This window comes from Dryobates pubescens, chromosome 3 (assembly GCF_014839835.1).
Source record: "Dryobates pubescens isolate bDryPub1 chromosome 3, bDryPub1.pri, whole genome shotgun sequence".
Lineage (NCBI taxonomy): Eukaryota > Metazoa > Chordata > Aves > Piciformes > Picidae > Dryobates > Dryobates pubescens.
The window spans coordinates 104,827-132,636 of record NC_071614.1 but is presented as its reverse complement, the minus strand read 5'-3'; the positions used below and the strand labels follow the sequence as shown (position 1 = coordinate 132,636).

The following is a 27,810-nucleotide window of genomic DNA, read 5'->3' as shown; positions in this document are numbered from 1 at the left end:
ATGAAAGCTATTGGTGAAATCTGATAACTACTGATAAACATTGAACATTGGCTCCACACATGGCGTTACATCAATACAGAACACCTAAAATAGGAAAACAGCGTCTCTATACGGCTGCAAGAACACCAGCACAACAGGGGAAAGGACTCTGAAACACTAAAAAACAGTGTCTCACCTTCTGTGCCATTGGGAGTCATGGAATTGTTGTTTATGCGAGAGTTATCGAGTTTTGGACCACTGGGGGATTCGCTACTACCACTGAGTTGACTGTGTGGGCTGGCTAGATCCTGCATTTCCATAGACCTGCAAACAAGATGCAACTACTTTTAGTAACACATTCAGCACAGGTTACAAAGGAATTACCTCTACCAGAGCCAGCCTGCTATTCGACAACATCCAGAAAACACTTAGTAAATTTTACTAAGTCAGCAACTCCTCCCAACTTCAACTTTTCTAGTGCTAAACTCATTTTGGAGCCTTGCACACAACTGACTAGCTACTGTAATGATGTTTGCAGCTTCTAACAGAACAAAATTTAGATACGAAGCACTGTGCTTTAAACACTCACACCAGCTTGTGATTTTAAGATGCATACAGAGATGGAATCACCAGTACACGCAGTCTCTTCACAACAAATTAACACTCTGCTTTTTCAGTGGCAATATAATGGGACTCCAAACCAAATAAAACACTTGAAGCAATTGTGGAAACCTATCATCTACTGACAGGGCATGAGATATTCCTGATGTATGTGTTTACTCTGGCAAACTACTTAATTGTTCCTCTGTTTCCGTTGAAACAAATGCAGCATTAAAACATTATTCTGTCTGCTCGCTTGTTTGCTTTGTGGATTACATAAAGTGTGCCCAGCTGAAAAGGAGTACGAGCAGCACACAGCAGAGCCATCGGGCGCTGGTGCCTCGGCGCTGGGCTGCGGCTCAGCAGCTGTCGCCGAGTCCGAAAAGCACAGCCCTCATCCAAAGCAAAAATTAAACATTTCTACAGCAGGCAAGGAGCTGAATATTTCTAGCCTGTGTTTTTGAATAGCCTTACACAAAAAGGCCAACTGTCATCCTCACCACAACATATCCCTTGGTTGATACCGGGGAAGTGCCCCATCCTCCCATTGCTTTACACCTAAAACTTTTGGTAATGTTATTTGATTTGATGTACTCAGTCTAACTAACTTCTTCCAGTAGAAACTCCATAGGTTACTGTGTCTCCAAGCCATTTGAGCCATGCATTTTTCAGTTTAAAACAAATGCTGGGGCTATTTTAAAGAGCATTAAGATTACCCTAAAAATTCCTCCCACAGTAATGGCACAAATGTCCTTAAGCCCAAGTGCTACTTTGCCACAAAGTTATTGCATGTTAACTGAAATTTTACCCCAAGTTCTAAACACAAATCCTTCATTTTATATCTTATTAGCTAAACAAATCTACAAAGAAGGACAAAATCATAGTCTTGCAATGAACCTAAAGAGTCAGTATCTAATTGAAAGCCAAACAATTTAGTGGTAAAATGTACATGTTCATGCTTTGCAGACTTAGTTGAATGCATGTAAAAGCGAGGCTCCAGCACTAGCTCATCTGTTTAATGCCAAAACCAACAATAAGAGTTCACTTATCACCTGAAGTTATGAAAGATTTAAAAGGAAAAAACAAATAGAGTAAAAGGCTTGCAGTAAAATAGCAATTTTCAATCAAATCCTTACCTGAAGCCTGAGGAAACAGCAACATCTGAACCAGTCTGGGACTTCTTCACCTGCAAGCCAGGGAAGCAAACAGAAGCCTCTATTACTCTGCTTTACTATGAGGCCTTAATTTAAAGAAAGGAGATCAGTGCAGATGACAATTCCATGCCCTGAGCCCCGGAGCAGAGGCAGCAGTGCCCGTCAAAGGCATATTGTCTTTACATCCAAGGCTGGGCTGCTGTTTCCCGGCAGGTCTCTCCCTCCTCCCTGCGCAGGGGGACGGCGGCCAAGTGACAGGACAGTGATTCATCAGGGGCCCATGACAGCTGCACAGGGGCCCTGTTCTCCCACAGCCTCGCACAGCTCCCCCTACACCCCTCAAAGTAACCCCACCTTGCTGAGCCACCCCACCAAGAGCCACGGGAACCTGCAGTCCCCACCACCCCGTGCTTCTCCTGTCATCAGCCAAGGTCTCTCTCCCTCCAGTCCCCTCTACTCTTGACAGCTTCCTGCCCTCATCACATTGTCTCTTCTCTTCCTCCACACTTCACCATCCTCCCCTCCATGCCTGGGCAGCTGGGAACCCCCAAAGGCAAGGAGTAAAACAAGGCAGACATGTCGACATTGGTTTGGGGGGGGAGAAGGGGCAGATATCCCTATGGTAAAGATCTTCAGTCCATGACCAACACCATTACACACCCATCTCCTGAACCAGCCCACCTCCGAGCGCAGCGAGCTGAAATAAAACCCCCGCACATCGCTGCACAAAGTTGCTAGCAGGATTTCTGGTAAAATGACCTAAAAAGAACGCTCCTGGCTAAGTAAATAGGAGGAAGCTGTAGCATTTACCTCTGAGGTCACTTATTAAAATAATGAGTCTGGTTCCAATGGGAAGCCCAGCACTAATTTTCCAGTTTAATTAAACGATTCCTTTTATAACTCAGATGAGTAATAGACCTCCAGACCCTGTCAGAAAAACATGGTTGCTTTTGCTAGCAGACTCTTTTCTGTGGCCAGCAACAATAGCCAGCAGGTGATGAAGTTCAGGTGAAGATACACTGTTAGACACTGTTAGCTTAAGAGCATACGAAAGCTTCTCCAGGCAAGGTCTGCATGCTCTGAATGTCTGCACTGAGTCCTTCGTGTGCGCTTCCATTCAACCTGAACTGACATCTTTTAAATGATCATGGAGCACAGGCAAGAGAGATGAGGCATTTTAAGTACCATAAAAATCATCCAAGCAAATCCTACTTATGTGTCTGTAGGTTGGCTTTTTTGTTATTTTTAATCACAGACGGAATTACTGCTAGCAAGAGTAAACAACTGCTGGGGCATCCAGGCAATGCAGAACATCACAACCGCTGTCAAGAAGCAACAATAATGCAGGCTGAAAAACATCAATCTTTTTGTGAACAGGCACTTAGAGCAGTGCACAACGTGCTTTGCCAAACCAAACTAGGTGAGATGGTACATTTAAAACTGCATTTTGGTTTAAAGAGTCTTTTTTCCTAGTTCCTTACTCCAGAAACGGCAGCAGAGTGCCTTAGGATATGTTTCTACTGTGACTTCCAAACACCTGGAAAAAATTATAGGTGAGAACCAAGTTTGTTTACAGAGCTATCTTCACTCCTTGCACAGGATCCTTTAAAACAGAACTTTTCTAACAGAGAAAACTTCCTTTTTCAAATAGATGCTTTAATTAACTGGCATTTCCCAAAGTGCCCTGCAATATTATTCACTCTTCACTAAGCTGTTATGTACATTTAACCCTTGTTACTTTATTTACCCAAATAAAAAGAGACAACTTCTACATGCCTACAAACACAGCCATGGCTATGTGCATGCGTGTGTATAGCAAGAGACGTCATTTATGGATTCGTGGAAGAGGGCAAAAAAATAACACAGCTCCAAGTGAATTAAATATGTACCTTAGATGTCTTCTATGATGTGTGAATGCTCATATCCACAATCTTCATTTTCATTAGACATACATTAGATATACTCCTTTGTGTCTCAAGGATTATTTAAACCATGTGTTGCACGTTACCATATTTTAAAATGACTCTTTAATCAAAATAACTTTAAAACAACTAATCCTCACTTAGGCTGGTCAGCTGAATCCACAGAGTGGTCCAGGAAAAATAAATCTGCTTTCAAGAATGTGAATGCAGACAACAATTAGACACAGATGTGAGTGAAATTAGTTACAGTTTACAAAATGCTACACTTCACATGCTTTCAGTTTTTTATGTGCAGTACATAATTACAACGTATTAAGGAACCACACTTATGATGACCAGAGTTCCTAGAATAAAAACATTCCTGGGTGGTGTGTGCTTGCTCTCATACATTCTACCATTCTGCCAGCAGATCTCTGAATAACTGAGGTTCTACAACATAAGTCACATATTGAACAAAGAGTGGGGAAAAAGCTCTTACCCGGGCAGCCAAAGCAGCACATGGGGGGAGAGGGGGGGGGTCAGAAAGCGAAAAAAGGAGCTGCTCTGCTTAAACTAAAAATGCCATCAATGCTAAATGGCACACACATTCTCCCTACCACCTCTGAAATATTACTGGGTGTAATTTGATTGTTGTAAGTAACCTTCACATCTTTCTCCTTAAAATGGGCTGTAGATCTGGCCACCACAGTGATAGCAAAGCTACTTAAAATCCATCCATTTAAAAATCTTAAATCAGCAACATCAAACTCTGATTAGTTAATGAGGTCTTTTAAGTTTGCCTTTTTTCTAATTAAATTTATAATTCTTCACAGATGTAGGTTTTGTTGATGTTCAATTTGTCTCTCTCATTTTGTTAAACCTCACATAGTACTCCACCAATCCATTGAATAGCCACATTAAATCTGTTAATACCATGCTCTTCAACCCCAGAAATTATTTCCAGAAGGCAAACTTGCTTTGAGAGACCATCAAACAAGACTTAAGGTACACATTTTATCACATTTTCCCTACCACAGAGCTCAGGATGCAGAGGAAAATTCATGACTTCTGCACTGTTTATTATACTTTGCTAAATTACAAATCAAAAGCATCTGACAGAAGATCATGGATGAAGCCAAAAAGTTAATAATGTTCTGTGAAAAGTAAACTGTAAATGGGAGGGGAATCTAAATTTCAGCAGCACAGAGCAAATAAAATGTAGGTACTTGTCTAAATTACAGGGTTTCCACAGTATTTTTGCTTGCTAGGAGCAACTTTTATTGGTGTGGTTTTGAGGGGGTTGGGGGGGTTGTTTGTTTGTTTGTTTTTAATGTCTATAATTTGAAACATTTTTCCAGCTGAAAAGAAAATTTTAAAGTGAAAATAAGAAGTTAACCCAGCACATACACTTTTACTTACAAGGCAGCTCCACTTTAAAGCAGCACATTTCAAAGACAATAGCAGTTTTTCAAATCAGCCTTACTCCTTGGGAAAACAAACAAACGAACAAACAAAAACAAACGAAGAAAACCTGTTATTTTTAATGAGGGTGGAGCGAGTGAACAGGACTTGTCCCCCAGCAGCACTCTTTGCCTCCTTAGAAGCGTTACAGTCAGTATCAGAATGGCTTCTGCAGCTAAAACGCTACAAAACTAAAATGCAAATTGGCTGCGAAAAGGCACCTTGCTGGCAAAACACGAACCTTGTTAATACTTTTACTCTTTCAGTAACCCCATTGCTGGGCTCAGAGTGGAGTGGCAGGGTTTTCCCACCAGGTACTCACATCGAAGATAAATTGCAGTTATTAAACCAGAAGCAGGTAATTACAGCGATTTAATTTTTAATTGCTAGTTTAAATCCTTCCTGGGTGCTCCTTTCCTATGTTTATGAATGAAACGTTTTGAAACCGCAGCACTTGCTGCCCTTTCGGAGGGCAGCGCTGCCCCGTGACAATACTGCGATCATGACCAGCCATTTCAGAACGGCTTTCTGCTTTTCCAAGATTTTTTGGCTCCCGAGAAACATTTCATACTTACTGTAATTCAAACAAAATGATTACTCATTCCTTCTCCCTGCTCTCCAAAGACAAATCGTGACTCCAGCCTCTGCCGCTGCCCAGGGCCAACGGCTGACTTCTGCCAGGCCTAGGGACGGCAGCGAGGTACTGGCTGGCCCCCGCGTGTCACAGGCTCCTCGGCGGCGCTGGGCACATCCGTGCAGGTATTCACAGAGACACGACTATTTTACGCACCAAATCAGCAGTCTGCCGTGGCAGATGCTTTGCAAACAGTCCAAGTATGGGATGGAAATTAAAATACTCTTTATACATAGTATCTAACACTAAAAATCTCTCCTCTAATATACGACACAACATTTCCACTTCCTATCTCAAATTCGTCTCTGTGATAATTTTAAACAAGCTACACGAAATACACGCTCTCCTTTTCCTTTTTACCTGATCTTTTTTTTACCTCTTCCGCTTGCATAGTTTCTAAATGTTTACTTACCAAAAATCCCCACCAAAACACAGCCACCTTCTAAGAAACTTTTAATCACACCCTAAGAGCTTTGCTTCTCCGGAATAAACCTTTGGTAGCACAGGCAGCCCTTCCTCTGGTTGGAGTTTGTCAGGATCACGGGAAGAAACCCTTGGAAGACCTTCGTTGGTCTCGGCTGCTTCAAATCAAGATGTAAATGCAATGAGACTTAAGAAGGTCTTTAAACTTCTTCGGTCTAAGATCACCGTTCTCAATAAACCACGCAAAATGTCAATAAACGTCAAATATTTCAATTGTGCAGATGTTTATTCTGCCATCCAGAACAGCTCTCCTGTGGGGATCTGCGTGTTTTCTTTGGTGTTTGGAAAACTTAAACACATTAAGCAGAAGGATTTCCTGCTTCAGAAAGCGCTGTCACAATCTGCTGGGCACTTTCCCCCCCTTTCTCTCATTCTTCTCACGCTCCGCAGTCTCTCTGGGCAGGTTCCTTCTCTCGGGTCTCCTGCACTACCTGTCCAATTCCCTGCGGTAACAGCGCGGCCGGGAAACCCGCCCGCAGGCTCCCCGCCGCGCCCGTTCACAGCGGGCAGAACTGCCTGGACTTTCGTTTGCGGGGAGCCCGCAGCCCCTGAACCCGCCGCTACTTGCCGCAGCGACAGCGAGCGCTGCCCTTCCCCGAGGCGGCGCCGGCAGCACCGCGGCCCGCTCGGCCGCTGCTCTTCGTCCCCGGTCCCGCTGGCCCCGCCGCCCCGCGATCCCGCCGGGTACTCACCGCGCCCCCGGGCTCACGGCGCTGCGGCGGTTCTCCTGGCGCGGCGGAGCCGGCAGACAGCAGACAAAGCCGCGGCGCAGGGAAGCTGCCTCGGCTCCGCCGCCGCTCCTCAGCCTGGGTGCGCACAGACAGTGCCTGGAGCCTGCTGCTCTCCGCCGCTTTTCCTTCTCCCGCCGCCGCTTCTCTCCCCTCCTCTCCACCCCCACCCCACCCCACCCCCCCCTCGACCCCCCGTTATTTTTTCATGGGGTTCTGTTATTTTTGTAACAGAAACCACGGCTCCTCTCCTGCCCCAGCCACGCTGGGTTGCGAGCAACAACCGCGCTGGGGCTTGTGCGCTCTCGCCCCCCCGCCCGGACGGAAAGCGGCCGGGGCTGCCGGACTGCCCCGGCTGCGCGGAACCGGCGCCCGACCCGCACCTTTCTTATTCAGCTTCACCCCTCAAAGGCTAACGAGCCCCGCGGGGCCCACATTTAATGCTGTCACCGTGCGAGCCGCGTCTCCTCCCGAGCAGCGCAAAGAGAAATCGGAGCTAAAGCACCACGGTACCGGCGGGAGCAGCGGAACGGCCACTCACGGAGCTCCCCGGCGCACGGCAGCGCACGCCGCTCAGATATGTAACGGATTTGTGCTCGAATATCTGGGATTCTTGAAACCTTGTAAAGAAAGGGTCTGCTGAAGCTGTGGGAGCTAGCCTGACCCAATCGAAAGGTATTTATTAAAGTATCTGGAACTCTTCACGTGGTTTAAACTATGCAGATACGTGAAATACCTGTAGCCCTAGGATCAGCTGTAAATAGAGACAGATTTGTACTTTACGTTATTACTACTCTTCTGCTAAAGGTTTGAAACCGTGTAAAGGCCTCTCTACAGACCTTACACATCTCCAAAGGAGGGAGAGATGGTTGCACGGAGTTAAGCTCATGCATGGGGTAACACTAACTCCTTAAAGCCTAGCTTTTACCAGTCAATAGGTAATTAAGTAATTTAATTAGTAAGCCATTAAACTGAAATGGTTTATGATACATTCCTATTACTGCACTTTCAGTTGCTTATAATAAAAACCAACAAAAACAAAAGCCAAAAACTACCAAAAAGCAAGCAAGCAAGCAAACAACAAAAAACCCCACCAAAATCCCCAAGCCTTTTTAAAAAAACAATATATATTCTGTTAAACAACAACACCATTATAAACACTCACGATAACCGAGACGACCTGGGTTCTGTGGAGCATTTGCACTTTGTGGATAGTGTCCATTCAATTCACATAACTTATTTTCCTACACTTTTTCAGTACACATAATCCAAATATGAGGAGGAAAACAGTGTAATGACTTCCAGCACCTAAAGAAGCAAACTTAATACTGTGCCAGGTCTATCATACTAAATTTAAAAAACAACAACACCCAAACCCTTCATACTGGGTAAATGGAAGTTTTTCTTTACAGAAATCTGTGGTTATTCACTGCTGATACATCCTTACCTTCGATTAACTAATATGTGAATGAAAGCAACACTTCTAGAGGAGAAACATCTTCTGGGTACTACATCCCAGCAAGTGAGACATTACTTTGTAGCAAGTACGTTGGGAATACCTCAGGAAAGCAGATCAGTTTGCAAAGCTAGAAGTCAACCCTCGAGCTAAAAAGGCACCTAGGATTTCATTTTGTTCAGCAGAGAAAAGGGATCTGGGACAGTCACACACCATATATGGGAACCCAGGTCAAAATAAGCAGCTTTCTATTGGGCCTGTCTGCATAGCCAGCACAAACAATCCCTGCACTTCTGTACAGTCACAAACCAGATCTCATGCCAAGAAAACTATTTATGATGTTCTATATTAAACTGTGAAAGAAACAAAAGTCACTGTTTTGTCAGGTAAACCTCACTGAAATCCTGAAATACACTCACCACTGAAGCCTTCCCCAGAGTTAATATGATCATGTTTAAAGTAAAACCCCTACCCAGTCCCTCACAGACTTAAAGACACAGGTCCTGCTTCCCAGTCTGAGACCTCCACCTATCACATGACAAGGATCAGGTACACACTCTCAGGAAGAAGTTTGAGCTTTGTTTTTTTGGTTGTGGGGTTTTTGGTGTGTTGGGGTTGGGTTGTTGGTTGTTTTTTTTTGGGGGGGGGGAGGGCATGTGGAAATCATGTTGTTGTGAGGCACCATCTGACACTGGGAAATGTAACTCAAACCCCCTTCTCTAAAACAGGGATACTTAAAATGGTGCTATGGAAATGCAAAAAAATGATTAAAAAAAGACTGGCTCCCAGTGATGCATGTGGATTTTTGCATATAATAAACTTCACTGGTTTAAATGTAGAGCTTAACTGAAGCAGGTTTACTCTTGGTTAGAGTTTGTAGTCCCCATGGGAGTTTTGTCTAAGTAATAACTCCAGGAGCATGCCCAGTCTCTGTATTTAATTAAACTAAGACAGATCCCCCCACACATACAGAGCCTGATGATGTGATGATAAACACAGGATAAATTACACAGATCAGAAAAGGGGTGTTGCCAATGCATTGCAAGAACGAGTGGCCTTTGAATTTTTGATCTCTTCTGTGGCATAGCATGTAGGCTCTATGAGAACTGAAGCCATATAAGTGATCCAGATCAGAGATATAAGATAAAGCAGCGTCCTCCATGTTTATACAGCCATTAAACTGCCTTAAAGGTCTTTATCTGATGTCTGAAGATTGGACTCCAGATTAGTGTATATTACCCCCTGGTATGGTCTAACCTATGAACTTGCCCTACAGCTGATACCACAGAGCAGATCCTCCTTTAAGTGTGTGCAGACTTTTTATGTCGATAGCTGACCAAATGATGCCACCTGAGCACTGCTCCTATTTGAAAAGGGTTTGTTTACTTGGCTTTTTGGTTTTATTCTTCCAGCTAATTACATGCCCAATCAGTGCACGCTGGGTTGTTGATCACTGGCACCCAACACCACAATGGCACTGGGCTTGCGCAGAGGTTTCGGTGTGATCTCTGTGTGTTTAAATCACGCCTGAATTTGCCCTGGCTCTGCATTCCTGCTGATGTGGCTGGCATCCTGAGTCACAAGGAGCACAGGAGCAGGAGTGTTACATAACATGACCACAACAAGCTGTTGGGTGTATTCTTATGACTGTTACTCGTGCAATATGGTTTTAGCTCCACGTGCAGTGCCACACACTAGTTTGAGCAAAGCAAGTTCATCCTGAACACAGCACCCACGGGGTGCTCTGGTGCCACAGTGACAGATGCGCTGATAATCCAGAGAAGTGAAACAGCGGGATGCTTGCATCTTTGCCTCCAGTGCTACACTAGAAGCGGGCCCAGGAAGACCACACTTCCCGGCGGCCCAAGGCTCGTCCCATCGCTCCCCAAAGGCACCGGCCGGCTCCGCCCACGACAACTGCAACCCAACGCCAGAGCCCTCGGAAAAAGCACTGCCCCTCCAGTGTCTCCACACCAGTTTTATCTTACACATAGCAGCTGTTGCCTAGAGACATCCCTGGCTGGAGCAGAAGTTTGCAGGTTTGACAGGAGCCCTTATTGTCTGCCACTCGTGTGAGCAAAAATAGGAAGACCTATTGGTAACTACAAACAAAAGAGTGAAAGAAGCCAGCCCTTTCAACTGTTCTTTCCAAAAACTCAGTGACTGAGAAGGGCAATTTCCTTGTAGACTTTCAGGATACAGTGGATAAAATTAATAATGAATTAGGATCTGTGCATGAGGCATTGTTAAGAAAAAGGTACCTGCTGCTAATCATCCTACTCAATCAAACTGCTGACATCTTTGCTGGTGTTCATGTAACCGTACTTGTGTTGAATCAGCAGCTTCAACATGAAGTACAAGATCATTCTCTATAATTTAAAATAGGAAATAGTCTGTGTTAGAAAAGTAGACACTGCTTTATCTGTTCAAAGGAATGCATAGCTTTATAAGATTCTGAAGCAGTTCTTGGCAGTGGTGATGCAAATGCAGAGATTTTTCAAATGTCCCAGTATTTCTCAATTTTTCGCTGTGCAAAAGTCAATCAAGGCATGCGTGTTTTTTCAATAGGTTAGCTGCATCTTAAAAGCATTATGTAACAGAGGGAAAAATATAGCATAAATATGTATTTATGTACACACAAGCAGTGTAAACTATAAATATGCTCAGCACTATAATGGGAAAAATCAATAAATGAACTGGCAGGGTGAAGGGAAGGTTCCTACATGGAGGGGTTTTAAATGTGTCTAACAGTCTTCTCTCTTTTGGTACTTTGAAACACCCAGGTAAAAGCTTCCTACATCACTTACCTCTGCTAGAAAGCTCATGGCATAAAAACACCAGTAAGTTTTGGTCTCCAGACCATCTGAAGCAGATGCTCTACCCAAAAATGATGGCATTGCTTTTCCCTAAGGACCGAGACCCCAGGTCTGCGATGCTCCGAGGGCAGATCTCCAAGATCTGCTGCTGATTTAAGCGTAGTGTTGTAGCTTTCCTAACTTCAGCAGCCTTCATTTCAGCAATGTCCCAGCTAAAGAATTCAGCTACTGAAAATTACTTCTCATTTTCCAGTAAAGTTCAACAGTTTTGCAAGAGGTTTTTTAATGTTGTCACTGATACCCAAGAATCAGTGAGAACAACATTTTTCACACAACAACCTTGTCTCAAAAGACATAAACATGCTAGTAACCATTTATAAAACTAGTCCTGCTGAAGGCAACGTAATTGTCTTTGAGCAAAGCAATTTGGAGAATTAGCTATTTGCAGGATAGGGATTGAGATGAAAGGAGTAAGTTGCAACCTGGGAGCATCCTTGAGAAAGAGCTCATTTTTCTAATTTAAATTCCAGCTTTTACTCCAGCCTAGCAAAGGAACCCCCACCTGCCTAAAATCTGAAAATAATCATCCTTCACTGTGATGTGCAAATAACTATTTGCTTACAGAAATTAACCAATCCAACCCAGCCAGAAGCAGCTTGCTAGCCCTGCAGCAGGCAGTAAACACAGCACTCAGGAGTCCCTCCACAGCCAGACACGCACCAAGAGCGCTGTGCAAGAGACTGCCAGAGAGCTGACAAAGCAGCCCAGTGCTGCTGTTCTGCAGACTAGAAACCCCTCACCTGACACACACATCCATTGCTGCATACTCTGGGCTCCCACAACTGTCTAAACCTTTCTCGACTTCCATTTGGTGCTACTAGAGAAAAGTTAGACTTTACAAACAACTGCACAAGTTTTCACAGCGCACTGCACAGAGCAAGTCAGCTCAGCCCTTCCAGGCTGTCTTTTCTCCAACTACTCTACACTGACATGTACAAAACCAGTTTTGTCAGCACCTCCAGGAAGGTGAAGGGAGATGGAAAGCTCTTCTTTGGTTTTCAGCTCTGAATTAAAGCTGCACTCAAGATTCTTAATTCTGCAATGAAAGTGTTTGTTCACTAACCACAGAAACAACAGGTCTGTATCTTGCAAATGCTATTTTGTAATGATTTCCTAAGTGCATTCTCTACTTTTCCCTGACCCATTATTCATGTCTCTGTTCAACAGCAGATGGAGCAGCACATTTGGTTGATAGGTAGGACGCGATGATCTTGAAGGTCTCTTCCAACCTGGTCTATTCTATTCTATCATTGCTATATTTCACTTATTTGTGTCAATTATCGCATAATTTTCAGCTGCTGACATACAAGACTGCACAGTAAGAACAGTTATATAGGGAATTATGAAGAAAGTGAAAAGATCAAAAGTGAAAAGTTCAAGGGGAGATTGGACGTGGCACTTGGTGCCATGGTCTAGTTGTGAGGTCTGTTGGAACAGGTTGGACTTGATGATCCTTGGGGTCTCTTCCAACCTTAGTTACTGTGATACTGTGATACTGTGATCAGCAATCCAAGTTCACTTTGACAGATGATTACAACAAACCTGCATTAATGATGAATATATGTGCTTGATAAACACACACCCAAACCACAATACATAGAATACATAGAATAAACCAGGTTGGAAGAGACCTTCAAGATCATCGCGTCCAACCCATCAACCAATCCAACACCACCCAAACAACTAACCCATGGCACCAAGCACCCCATCAAGTCTTCTCCTGAAAACCTCCAGTGATGGCGACTCCACCACCTCCCCAGGCAGCCCATTCCAATGGGCAATCACTCTTTCTGTATAGAACTTTTTCCTAACATCCAGCCTGAACCTCCCCTGGCGCAGCCTGAGACTGTGTCCTCTTGTTCTGGTACTGGCCGCCTGGGAGAAGAGACCAACATCCGTCTGTCTACAACCTCCCTTCAGGTAGTTGTAGAGAGTAATAAGGTCACCCCTGAGCCTCCTCTTCTCCAGGCTAAGCAACCCCAGCTCCCTCAGCCTCTCCTCGTAGGGCTTATGTTCCAAACCCCTCACCAACTTTGTTGCCCTTCTCTGGACTCGTTCCAGCAAGTCAACCTCCTTCCTCAACTGAGGGGCCCAGAACTGGACACAGGACTCGAGGTGCGGCCTAACCAGTGCAGTGTACAGGGGCAGAATGACCTCCCTGCTCCTGCTGGCCACACTGTTCCTGATGCAGGCCAGGATGCCATTGGCCCTCTTAGCTGCCTGGGCACACTGCAGGCTCATGTTCAGTCTACCGTCAACCAGCACCCCCAGGTCCCTCTCAGCCTGACTGCTCTCCAGCCACTCTGACCCCAGCATGTAGCACTGCATGGGGTTGCTGTGGCCAATGTGCAGAACCCGGCACTTGGATGTGTTCAATCTCATGCCGTTGGACTCTGCCCATCTGCCCAGCCTGTCGAGGTCCCTCTGCAGAGCCTCTCTACCTTCCAGCAGATCAACTCCTGCCCCCAGCTTGGTGTCGTCAGCAAATTTACTGATGATGGACTCGATGTCCTCATCCAGATCATCAATAAAGATGCTAAAGAGCATGAGGCCCAGTACTGATCCCTGGGGCACACCACTGGTGACTGGCAGCCACTACCACTACCACAAGCCTTGTGTTAGCTGAACACAGTCACTGTGTGTCCTTAGTCAGGAAACGCTCACATGCATTTTTCTCACGGCGATCAGGAGGGGTTGAATATCTTCTAAAAGTGAAGTTCACAAATATTCCACATTTTGGGCCTTGCAATGAAAAGATAAAAATGAAAGTCTAAGTTGAAATAGTCATTACAAGGGCAGTTTGTGTTACACTCCCCTCAATTGCCTCTCCTGTAAACCATAAGGAATTTACCACAATAAATTCTTTTGAACCTTACAGTAATTATACCATGATCCTCATTTATTCAGTACATGTTGGATTCTCACCTAACTGTAGCCATCTGAAAGTCAGCTTTAGCTTGAAATGATCATCCCAACCCTCGTCTTCAGCAGAGACACTGCAACTGATGTGTCTGCTGAGATTTTCTGCTCCCTGTAGACGCAGGTGATGGTCTCAGGCTGGCTCCCAGGTTTTAATGGCTACAGATCTCCTGAGAATCCACATTTTGTATCACTTCCCTTAAAATCAGTTGTCTCCAGAGTGACTGTATTCACAGAAACTTGAATTGCCACACAATTTTGAAAACTCATATAATTACTCAAGAATCAGGCTGCCCATATTTGTTGTTACAAATCAGGGCCAGAGGAAAACTTCTCAGATGGCTTCAAAGTCCCAGTTCTCATCTAGGAGCCCAGCTCCCTCCCCCGCTTCCTTCCAGCAGCATTAACTTTTTCTCTGCCATCTCACAAATCGGAAAAAGCGTAACCCTTAAAGCTGTTTTAGACCCAAGGTCAGAATTCAAAGGACTGGTAACTTTATCCAGAGAGGCCTGCAATCACACTGCTGTTGGAAACACACTCAGAAAGCACTCGAGATGTTTTATTAAGCAATGGCAATAGGCAGAGTTTGAAGGTTGTTTTGCTGTTTGGGACTTTCTTTTTTCTATGCTGCAAAGTTTATCGCAACTAATATTCAAGAGATCTAATTACTTTTTGCCACTGAATTTTAGCTTAATGTAAGGAAACTGGGCTCTGTGTTATGTGCTAATGAAAACAGCAGCTCTGATTTGTCTATCTGAATACTTAGAGTCACCTCTTGCAGCCAAAATGTAAACAAAGCTTAAGCTCTTTTTACCTCTTGGATACTTCCAGGCTACTAATACTGATCTTTTTTTCTTTTCATTAAGTGCATTATACCGATTTTCAACATAAATTTCCTGCTTGACAATCTACCTTTCACCTTTCTAAAGAAATATTGAATTCCTAACAAAACTATTCATAATTAGACCTGTATTTTCAGCTTATGAACACAAGATGACAGACCCCTTTCGAACCCAGGCTCAGTCAGTACATTTGTCCTTGCAAACCTGTAATTAGTTTAGAGGGAACCAGGTTAAAATAAGGATTAAAGAGGGTTTCACGAGAATTAAGAGCAAGCAAAAGTTTGTTTTCAATACCTAAAACATGAGATCTGTCCTGTACCACGTTCAAATGCACAAAAGGCTGAAGTGCTCATATTCCCACCAGGTGATTCACCTGATGAAGTTATGAAAATGTGCCTTTAAGGACACCTTACCTCCTGTCACACAGGAACCTCTACACCCAACACTCCCTGCTAGGTAATGTTGCTGCGCTAGACAAACACCTTACACTAGATGCCAGCTGATGTGCCAAATGATACAGTGTGGGCACTGCACAACCAGCAGAGGCAGAAGGCTTCTCATGCAGCCACACCAGCAGAACACAGCAACACAAGGAGAAGAGGACACAAATACCACAGAACACAAAGAACTCAAAATAGAGGTGGAGGCACAGAGATAAACAGATGTTAAACAATTTGGTTTTGTAAAAATCCTGACTTGCAGCCATCAGCCTAAGGACAGCGTTGAGTGCCACTCAGAAATGCTTGTTTATCTGTGGTGCCACTTTCCTTACAGTCATAAGCAGGGCACCTTTGTGTAGCCAGGCTGATTTTTTTCTTTCTTCTGGAAAACAGCAAATCCTAACTTGGAGAAATCTAGGAAAATTCAGATTTAGTAGACAAGAAATGCACTAGCTTGCAACATACTCCACCAACACACACCATTACAGGTGAGTACTTACTGCAGTAAAGTCAAAAGTTCTACTGCTGGAGACCAAATGCTTCAAGTGATGCCCTGCCATAAACAAGGGCTCCACTGCCCAGGCTGAGGATGCTGGTAGTGCTGCTGCCCGCTCCACCAAGCTCCAAAGGGAAAGCATCCCCAGCATCCAGAGGCATGAATTAATTGTTTCCCCACCCACACTCAAAGGAGAGCTGGTGTCCAGGAGGGATGCTTTCCCTCCTGAACCTTAATCCATATTTAGAGTCTGAATTCAGAAAGTGTCTTAGGAACCACACTGCATCTGCAGCTGAGAAGGGGGAAAACCTGAGGATGGAGAGAGCTGCCCCTCAGCTAGGTACACACTGTGGGCACTACAAGGCTCTCTGACCCTCGGAAAGACCCAAATAAGCTCTCACAAGCCAGCAGTGATACCCCTAGAGTACATTTATCTTCCTTTCTGTCTCCCTTCTCATAAAATCTGCATTATTTTTATTTCTAATTATTTTTTAATATAATTAAGAAAATGCAATGAGTATTTTCAGCTCCAAAATACTATGAAATCTTGTTTATGCATTCCTAAAGCCTGCATTAGAAACTTGACACAATGCTGATCCAATTTTTTTATGGGCTTGGCCTCAGACATATGTGATATACCAAGCACAGCTGGAGCTTTACAAAAATCTGTTAGTTGATGAATTCCAGGATCTGGCTCCTGTTTTTCTGGTCAATAGTAAATAGTTAGGCAGTATGCATCATAAAGTAACAACTGGTAAGTCAGCTGGGTTTTATGGCAATCTAATACAGGGTTGCCCAAAATTGTTTTTACCATCTGATCAAATAGTTTCAGTAGGTCCTACATCATGAGGTTCCTGTCAGCCAGAGCTCGGGTCTGCTTCAGCCCTGGCCACTGTCCTGCAGTCCAGTCCAGAGGTGGACTGTGGCACCCATTGATAGTCCTTCTGACCTCCAGAGGGCTGTGTACCAGTGTTGGAGTCTACCCTCACAGCCCAGGCTGCAGGATACAGGTCTAGTTATCTCTTTATGTTTGGATGCACTGAAGTCTACCAAGACAGCAGCTTCTCAAAATGTGAATGAGCACCATAAAATGACTTAAGCAAACAGCAATGAAAAAACAGCTGAAAGCTAATATGTAGTAAAAAAAGTTTCCCGTTTATTTAGTTAGAGAAGTAGACTTTAGAGACTCTGAATGAGAGGTTTAAAGACTTCTGTTTACATTTGGTTTCAAAATTCATGACTATAGATTTAAAATCAATCAATCAGTGATTTAAGAGATTGGTTTGAGGCATTGATTTGTGAAATCTTTACGCTCCCCTAAGCAAGCTGTAATTTCACAAGATGTGTCTATTTTAACAGAACTCCCCAGCAATGCTTAAAGATTCTTGCCAAATTTCCAACATTATCTCCCTTTAAGCACATGCATAGCTTTTCTCCTGCTAGACAGATCCATATAGAATACTATTAAATCTCTCAAATAGGTGAGACCTAATAGCAATGTGAACTATTAGCAATCACAAAGCAGTGATGCCATTTAACAGTCAAACAGGCAAGTCCACATGCAGACATCAGTGGCAATGTGATAATCTTATACACAATAAAAATAGCAACATCCAGACTAATTGAGATTTCCACAGATCATCAGGCCAGACACAGGTGGTATTTGCTCAAGAGAATGACCAAAACATTTCACAATTGCTTTAGCCTATGAAAACGTGTTCATTCCCTTCCAGCCTAGAACTAATACAGCACGGTTTCCTTCCTTGCCTAACATCAAATGCCATTATGCTCAAATGAACATCTCCATAAGATTGAATGTCAGTCAGAGAAGCCACTTCATTGTCCAACACACTGGTGTCTCACCTCTAACCACATTCTGAATGCCTTCCGAGGAGCTCATTCTCCTACCCAGGGGCAGCTGCCTTATTTCAGTCCAGAAGTTTAATTTCCCTCTCTTGACACTAAAGAGCAGAGAAGGGAGCGGATGCATTTATTAGATTCCTTTAGTCATTCCCTCCATCAGCTCTCTTGCTTACCAACAACCAAGGGAGGAAACACAGATACCCTGAGTTACACTGGCAGTGGGGACAGTCCTGTGGCTGGCATTTTCTCATGGAAGTTTCTGCTGCCCTGCTGTTCATAAGCGGCTGGCAACATCTGGAGATGTCCACATCCTTCTAGCATGATTTTCAGCCCTCTATCCATTTATCCCTTGGTTAACAGATGTACAAAACTTGTCTTCCTTTACACAAGCTTGTTAAACTCTCCTCCTCTCAGGGCAGTCACACGTTTCCCAGGGGAATCTACTCTCTTGGAATTTCCATAGGATACAGAGGGTGCTTATATTCTGCCTGTGACATGCAAGGGCTCATTCTTGTGCAGACTGATTTGTTATGTATTTCTCCTCACTCCTTTAACTGTTCCTCACTAGGAAGGGTGTGAGCAACTTGGTTCTGCTGGAGATGTTACTGTTTCCTTTTTTAGCTTGGGGTCCTGGGGAGGAATGTCATCACTTAACAGCTTAAGGGAGGAAGATGTTTGGGTTAAGGCAACATTACACAGAGAAAAAGCGAAACACTCTTATCTTATCTTTTTCTGGTATCCAGTATTCAGTCCATAGGGCACAGAAGATAAACTGGCAGAGCCTATGAAAGACTAATTTGCTGATGGAATTATTTGGTGGAAGATTGCTGTTTAATTTGACAAGATTTCAAAAGGTAGAGACCTCTTGGGAGACAAGCAGTCAGGGAAAGCTTCAGAATACCTGCTCTTCCTGACAGGGTTTTTAAAGGTTGTATCAATTCATAATTATTCTCATTTTGCCATCCTCTGACCTGCTGCATCTGTCTTAGGAAAGCAAAGATGGCACAATAATACTAGCAGCTGAGAACAGCTCTGGGAGTCTGGGGTTTTGGATGGGATGCAGACACCATATATTCATTTTTTTCCAGGCACCACTGCTTCATTTTTCATTCTTTCCCTGAACTCAGCTGACAATCAGGAACCACAAACCTTGCTAGTTACCCTCCTTCGGATTTATGCTGTTGAATAAAAGAGCAGTGGGTAATAAAACTAACACTACTCATGACTTGAAGACAAGCAGCCTGTCTTTTTCAGTAAGCCAGTGGTACCTGGTCAGAGGACACAGGGGATGGGCAGGCTCTTAGGCAAAGGCAAACCCCCTTCCTTTTTACCTCCTGCACCCTTCTTGTAACATTCTCAGTGCAGGCACAGTCTTCAGAAGACAAAGAAATAGTTTAACCCAATGCTGAGCTCAAATTAGACTCTTGGTACACTACCAGGTGCTTGGTTGTTATCTGGTGATCCTATTAGCACAAAACACTTGTGTGATGCAATCATACATTGTTGTGGGGTTTGGGGGTTTTGTTTATTTGTAGGGTGGTGGTTTTGTTTGTTTGTTTTTATACTGGAGTGTAGATTTGAATCTTTGTTGAAAGGGCCAGCAGGTTTAGAAATTAATCAGAAATGTATTTTCTTTTTAAAGAACTGCTGGAACTGTTTTGTGTTTAACTACTTTCTTCATTCGTCTGTATATTACTGGTCAGAAGTAACATTTATGTCAGCAATTAAAAATACTTAGATTACATGATCACTTTGTATTTACATTGGCTTTTGCTTCATTGTCTGCATTTTATTTCTGATTGCATAAATATTCATAAACACCCAGGGAAATTTTCAAAGTGGTGTGTGGAGACCACACTACACAGTTCCCATTAATTTTAATGAGTCGCAGAGTTATGTTCTAACACTCTAATCTGAAAATTCCACACCCCCCCTCCCAGTTTCCACCATCTAAAATAAATAATTCCAAGTATGCACTGTCCACATCTCCCACTCTGCAATCTATAAATACACAATGCATAAAGTCTTTCCATACAGATACTTCAGGATGCTCCATTTTATACCCAAAGGAAAAAGTCCCCAGCCTAATCAGTTACTAAACTCCTCATGCTGCTCCTAATCCTCATCTCTAAAGACATTTCCATCAATTCCTTTGCTGAAATGCCTATTTAGATACATAGAAAATTAATATCCTGGGAACCTCTGGCATAATTAAAGTACAATTACCAAAAAACCACAGGATCAAAAGAATCACTAAACCCAGATATGACGTAATCAACCTGGTAACCGATCACATAGTCTCAGAAACAGTGCTTTGACATTCCTCCCCAGAGGATAAGGGCAGCAAGTCACAAATGAAAGATTCCTGTCATTTGACTGCATTTGAGCTTTCCTCACCATGTGCCAGGAAGGTCAGCCAGGGTCTTTTAGAGCAAGGCTGCGAGCAGAAAGAATTACAGGCTTAGAACAACTGACAGTGTCTTGCCAGAGATTCCCCGTTTTATAGCTCACATCTCATTCCTACTAGCTGAGGATCAAAATGCTCTGTAGTAATGTGTGAACTTTGGGGCACATTTACTTAAATCCTCTAAAATACGCAGTCTGTTTGGCCGCTGAATTTCAAAGCTAATGAAGCAAACATCCCCTTACATGCACAAGTGAGGAAAAAAAGAGGATATAAGTCTTTGCTTGACTCCTTTTCACATCTGAATATGAAACAGGGGCACTTTTAAAGCAAGGTAGAATGTTGTGATGTATGAAAATCATCTGCCAAAGCCTTCTGAAAAGCCCCTGCTCCTCCCTTTGTCACTGCCCTGCATGTGCCATTTGCAGGTGTTGATACACATCCCAGTTCTGTGAAAAAAGGGAGAAAAAGCTAAAGGATCTCATGATGACTTCGCAATTTATAGAAGAAAGCTCTTCGAAACGCTGCCCTGAGCCACACAGAACTCCAGTTGAATAATTAATTACGTATTGATAAGGCCTTACAAGAGAAAAGCTCAGAGATGTATTGATGTTCAGATCTTCTTAACATGTATTCAAAAATGTCATTCTGCTTGGAACAATTGTCATCAGCATTATGCATTTGCTTTCATATCCAAATGAAGATGTGACTGATGATGGTTTCTCTGTTAACAGTTGGCTCAAAATCTAATCATTATGATAATTTAAAGACAATGTTATTATCTTTTATAAGTAAATAAGAAATTCTCATATATATATAGCTACAAGCCACAATGTGCCACAAACTTCTTTGAACTATTCTAGTTAGTCATTACCTCTGAATCTTTGTGCATTTAGGAACTATTAACACAAAATGCAACCAAAAAAACAATAATCCATGACTTAACAAGACTGTGAACCTTACCAGGCCAGATGTAAAAGGATGCACTAACTTACTACAAAATGTGCAACTCTGCCAGCATGCTGATTTTCAAAAGGAAAGAGAGTAAGTTTTCATATTTGTTGTCCCATTACATTTGCAATTAATTGCACCAGGATGACACAAGCATTTCTGCTAGAGATCTTCTGTTACAGTACTTCAGTTGCACTTAATAAATTGCACCTTCCATGAAAAGAAAAGGTGATGGATTGAAAAATGTTTAGCACAACCATGCATAATTGATAGGTTCCCTAGTGCAAATAAGTGTCTAATAAATAATTAAATTTAATCTCATTATAAGAGTTTTCATAATGGGATAATTTAATTAAATGAAAGCCAAAGGGTTTCTAGGGGTTGCAAGATACTGCTGGTGCTATATTTGGCTAATGGTCTGGGGACAGTATAGTGAAGAAGGGTAATTCACATGGGTGCATGCATTATTTAATGAACCCCTCTGAGATGGAGGAAAGGACAGATCAATGATAACTTGTCATTTTATCATTGCTTACAATGCACATTTAAACAACCTGGGAAATGTTAAAAACAGAGGGAGAAGCTTGCAACCTTTTTCAATGCATCAGTCCTCTCTCTGCCAGACACAGTGAGCATTGTCTTCCACAATGTGCAGTTTCATTATCATCTAACTTCCCCCCCCCATCCTCCCCCCCGCCTCTTTCAGGCCAAAAGGAAGAGCAAAACCTTACAAGCTCCTGTGCAGTTAGAGCAAGCCTGCCCCTAAGTGAAAGTTATAATGGATACAGCATGTACATCTGATACTAAAAAATTGATAGCTGTGTCATGTGGGACCCATTAACGAGCTTTTTGAGTGGGCTGAGTTTTGAGCTCTAAGACTCCAGAAGCACTTAGCTAGGCTGGGATACTAAAACCATACCAGTCTAAGCAGTTAGCTCATTTGCAGGTGATCAGTTAGGAATTAATATGAATAGTGAAGGTATCTTCTCAGATAAGACAAAAGTGTCATCTTGCACACAGTAAATGTGCAGAGGCCAAAAGCTAAATGGAAAGGGTTTGTGATCTGAACTTCCCCTTTCCAATGACCTGTACATGTAGAAGCATTGTTGCTTGGGCGGAGTTGGATTGGTTGATGGGTTGGACACGATGATCTTGAAGGTCTCTTCCAACCTGGTTTATTCTATGTATTCTATGTATTCTATGTATTCTATTTTGTCACTTAGAAACTTTTTTTCCCTGCTTGTGAAAGCATGCACTGCTGTACCTTGACAGCCTCGTGGTCTGTCCTTTCCATAGGGTCCCACACACCTGGTGGTACCAGACATTTTTATAAGGGAAATGCTGATTGCTCCTCTAGAACAGAAGGATCCAACTGCCCATGGTTTTGCTTTCTGAAGCATAACCATTATGTAGCATTCACAAAGTAATCTTTGTGATTGCTTTTGCCATCTCCATAATTCTTGTCAATATCCGTTTAACTTTTCCTGAACTTTAGAAATCCTTCTTCTGTGGGATACAGGTTTATTACTTGCATTAAAAAAAAACACCTCAGCGTTTTTCTACTATCAATTAAACAATTTTAACTTTTGATTGGTGCTGGGATCTGGGCAGTGGGCTACACAAAAGGATTATGGAATCTTTCTAGGAGCTGTGGCTACAGCAGCTCACGCAGTCCTTCCAGATACACTGCAGCTTATATCAGGTACACAGGAATTCTTCAGTCTCTTGATCTTCATCTAAAGTATCTTGTCTTAAATTTGCCAGCTCTCCAGTCATCCTGATTTTAGTCAATTAGCAGATGTATTTATCACCCTCCTTGTAGTAGAGATGCTTGTGACCGTTTGAGGCTGTGCCTTTAAGAAAGTTTTGCATGAAGAATATCAATCTGCTGTTTCTATTTGTTCTTTTCTCCTGGCCACTTTTCAATCCACACAAGTTTAGCAGTAGTGTTTCTTGAACTACTCCTTGTGAGAATCTAAAGCTTTTTTGACGATCCAAATGTACCTTATCTGATTTTTGTTCACCTTCTTGGTGAGCCACATGAAGAATGTAGAAGCCTTACTGTTCATCAGATACACTCTCAGAGGATGTACACCTCCACACTCACTCATCACCTCACACAAAAGTACATCTCGGCACTTCCCCCTGTTGTTACTGACGTATTTTAACCAGCCCTTTGCTAAGCTGAACAGATACGATGCCATTTGGCTCTCCTGCTGTTGTTTCATTGTTTGCTTCAGCACTGCAAACACAAACAGCTCAACTTGCTATATAAGGCAGGTGTTCGGTTTTACACTAAGAAAAATGAACCAAGAGTCATTATAGAACTGTCACACCTCTTACCTTCTTGCCTATTATAATTGGTGTCTTACAGCCTAACAGCCAGGCTCATCATCTACGTTTAACCCATGTCCAGAGCTAACCTATGGCAGTTGCTCTGTCACCCAACAACCCCTCCCCAGCAGAGAAAGGGGAGCAGGAAAAGGAGGAGCCCCCCAGGTTGGACTGGAAATGGATAGAACAAAACAGCCAAACTCAGCCCAATATCAAGCAGCCAAAGTCATCCTCAGCCTTGGCAACACACAACAGGCACAGCAGACAAGAAAGCAGGATCAGGAGCAGGATGGGGAGAAGCAGGAGACGCTCCTGTCCTCAAGCTCCCCTTTATACTGAGGGTGGTGTTTATGGGATGGGATTCACCTGGAGCCAACTCAGCTCACCTGCCCTGGCTGGCTCCAAATTGCTAAGAGCCTGCAGCCCATGGCTGGCCTAGGGCTCTGTCCCAGGAAGTTGATTAATGTTTTGGTTTTCAAAATGAACAACTGGATGTTTCTAATTCTAGTGGGGATTAGCAAAGGGATCCTAAGAACAATTACAAATAACTAAAAATATTCTGTTGTAAGATAACTCTTTCATCTATTTCTCTTCAAACAAACAAAAACATTCAAGTCTTGGGAAATCCAAGAGGCTCTATTTTCCGACTTGGGTGCCCAGAATTCAGTAGTCTGATTTCTAGAAGAGTGAAATATTCTCAGTGCCTATGAAAGGAGTTTGAGACAGTGGACGGAAATTAAGATGTTCTTTTCTGTAACTCCACTTCCTCAGGCGCAGTCATCTACTTAAATCTCTGTGAGGATCTGTGTACATTTTATTACAACTCAATTCAAACAGCTGGCAAGCAAGTTATCTGATGAGGATTCAATAATCTCTTAGGTCCTTCAAGAACTAATGAAGCTCTCCATCCACACCTCTGCTTCTCTAAGGAAACCTCCAGCAAACCAAGCTCAACTATACACGAGTCATTATAAAATGAAGACTTTCCTTGCTTTATATAAAATATAGGGCAAAAGATACTTATTTTCTTCCTTTTCCAGGTTGCATTTCCACAACAGCTTGTTTGAGTCTAACTTTAATTGTGAATTACTTTGAATGGTGTCCAAACTTTAAGAGGTATGGGGAAGAGGGATTTTGTTTGTTTAAGAGCAAAACCTTCTATTTATTTTTCCTATTAAGTTAGAAACTCCACTTCCCTCCCCAGGAACTAGTGTTCTTACCCCAAAACCTCAGCAGACAGCTATACCCAATGCTGCAACAGTGATCATACCGTAGATTCAAATTGTAATCTGTGATTTCTGCTTCCTGTTGCAATTCTGTCCCAGATACAATTCCAATAAAAAGGGAATTTATAAAAAGGAAAAAAAATACTCAAATGAGAAAAATGGCATGGAGATATTTGGTTAGGAATTGAAAGTTGTATAATTCCCATTGGCATGATTTCTTTTCACTATGAGGACTCCTGCCAGCTGCCTTAGACCCCAGAGTTTGGCAGTCAGCGCTCATGCAGTACTCCAGCACATCAAAAGTGTGACACTGCCCCAGCTCCAGCTAGAAGAGCAGAAGACTAAAACCACCACAACACAGTATGGAAATATTTTAACCAGAATTTGCAAATCCAGACTTTTTTTTTTTTTTACTAACTGATTCTACAAATCAACATCGAATGAAGAGCTGGTGTCTGGCACCAAGGAGTGCACCAGGCAGTGTTTTCATTAAGCTCTGCCTTCTGCATGCCTGCAATACTGAATCCCAACACACAGAAAGCAAGGGGAAACAGAAGGAATAGATGTAATATTTCCCCTCCTAAATGTATCTCAAACCTCATTTTAAAAACTGCATTTGTACCCAAGGTTTTGTGCATCTGAGGGTTATTCGATTTATCTAATGTTTCTTTTGAAACTTGTAAACATCGCTTTGTTGTGCTATCACTTACAGCAGGAGTGGATCTGGTTTACATTGACATTGGGATAAACTTTGCAAGACCAATTCAAAATGCAGTCATAAACCTGAAGATGGTTTCCCAAATTAGTAAATATTTACTATTTCCACAAATCACATGGACAGCATCCCAGCCTGGCTTTTACATAAAACATGCAGCAACAGTGTGTGAATCTACCCTTCAAATTGCTAAAGCTTGAACTACAGGAACGACCTGAAATTTATTTCTCATTTTCTCAGTGTACCAATTCTTATCACATGAGTTTGCTCACCTAAACAAATTGAATAGACCTCAATAACCAGATAAAACCCCCACATTTTTACTGACATTTCTGGGCTCCTTCCTGCTCCTGTGAAATCCTTCCCCAACCAATTTCCATGACCTCAGTGCTCCATGAGACACACAAGTTAGCATAATGAACAACAAACCTTCAGACACACTGCAGAAAGATCTGCTCAAAGTAGAAAAAAGCCCTGATGAGGGACAATGGGTGGACCCTAAGTTTCAGAGTGGATAATAGCAAAACTTTCTCCTTGAGGTGAAAACCTTGGAGGTTTTGTAAGACCAGACCAGGTTAAGACTGAGGCAACCCAGTCTGACCTTACAGGTGATCCTGCTTTGAGCAGGAGGTTGGACTAAGGGACCTTCTGTGCTGCCTTCCAAACAGCATTTTCCTATAATCCTAATATCCTCATTTATTGACAACTACAAAAGATAAATGGCTAAATAATTTGATATTACAGAAGAACAAATGCACGAGCAACTGGTAACTATAGTACATTGCTCAACATTAGTCACTGCATGCTACTCTTTCAGCCCTCCAACCTCATTTTCAGAGCGAGCACCCTGACAAACCCTTATACAGCATATATTAAGATCTCAGAAGAAAATGGTCACAAGTTTTAGTCACTAAGTCATAAATTAAGTTGTCTCCAAGTAGATCTTGGCATGATACATTACATCGCCATTCAGTAGGTCCCAAGATGCCAGACTGTAATGATTCACATTACATTAGTAATTAATGAAATAATAAAGTATACATAATCCTAAAACTATGTGAAGAGGAACAGCTACAAGAAACCAGCTATTCCTCCCCTCCAGCTAAAACAACCAGGAATTCCCTCTACTTCCACTGTGTCCAAAAAATGATGAAGCACTGAGCAGTCATCTCCACCATGACCTGTTTCCAGTCCCATTTCTCCTAACAGGAAAGAAGACTTAGTACAGGAAAATTATTTGTATCTCTTCCAGGGCAGTGAGGGGATTTCTCACTACCTACCAAGGATTCAGCTATCCATTCAACATTCTACAGAGCAGTATGATTACCCAGAGAGAAATCAGAGCTATAAATCAAACCCATGAAATGTAACAGGTTCCAGAGCTATTTCTGAACATCTCTGATGAAACACTTTCCTAAGTTCTAAAGGGACAATTTACCATTGTTATGCTCCAGCAGAGCCCATGAGGCTGTAGTTGCAGCAGGGCTGCAGGGGTAACTAGAGTGCTAACACCTCAGGTAGCTGCTGTAGGTGTTCTACAAGACAATGTTTTTGAGGTCTAGAATTTACATACAATTGTAAGAAAATGGGTCTCAGGGGTTTTTTTCTTTGTACTTTTTTCAGTAGTTATTTTGCAGCAATATTTTCCATTTGCTAAGCAAACTGTTACAGGACTGCTTAAATACAGAACTGCACTCGTCGAGTCATAAAATCACAGCACCATGAGTTCTTTCCATCAGTAATGTTAAATATGCCATAAAGGTTCAGAAAGGTACAGCAGCATAGCTGTACAGTGTTACCTATAACCACTCAAAAACAGGCATTGTTGCTGTAAAAGTTCTCCTTGTCCTCTGTTCTTGACTGAGGTACAGCTTCCTCAATTGGAACAGAAGGCTTACTGCTGAAGTTAACAAAGAACATCTGGTTTTCATTTGAGGTGCATTCAAGTGTTCATTAAAGTGTCCTTGCTGGTCATTTCCAGCATTTTTTCCCCCTGCTTCACAATGGTTTCTGTCCTAGTGCTGTGGCAATTAAAATGTGTTTCTAAAAAAGGTAATTTTCATTGTACCAATTCCCTTGGAAAAAAATCACAAGAGAAACATGAAAGAAGTAAATGTGGATTGCAACTGACTCTGGCAAGAGCAGCTTCTACAGCTCACCTTGTTCATAATTCCTAGGGGTGTTTATTTTCTGCAGTTATTCATCCAGGTTTCATTGACCTTGCATACAATAAATCATAAGAAGTCCTTGAGCTGTCTGCAGGGAGGCCTCAGAAAACCCTGCCTTAGGTTGCAAGACATTCATGTTTGCACCAAAGGTGCCAATACTTCTTACTTGCCACAGAAAGC

The 27,810-nt window shown here is 42.7% G+C and overlaps 1 protein-coding gene across 5 annotated transcripts in view; it reads right to left on the bottom strand.

Moving 5' to 3' along the window:
- Positions 1 to 27,810, bottom strand: part of EYA1 (EYA transcriptional coactivator and phosphatase 1) — a 120,449-nt gene that overhangs the window by 63,701 nt on the left and 28,938 nt on the right. For all 5 annotated transcript variants that reach the window (XM_009904081.2, XM_054178827.1, XM_054178834.1 and 2 more), the window contains exons 2-3: positions 1,716 to 1,765; positions 176 to 303 (exon numbers count right to left, since the gene is read on the bottom strand). In XM_009904081.2, coding sequence (XP_009902383.2) covers positions 176 to 299 — 124 coding nt within the window. In that variant the 5' untranslated portion in view covers positions 300 to 303; positions 1,716 to 1,765. The remainder of the gene's footprint in view (positions 1 to 175; positions 304 to 1,715; positions 1,766 to 27,810) is intronic.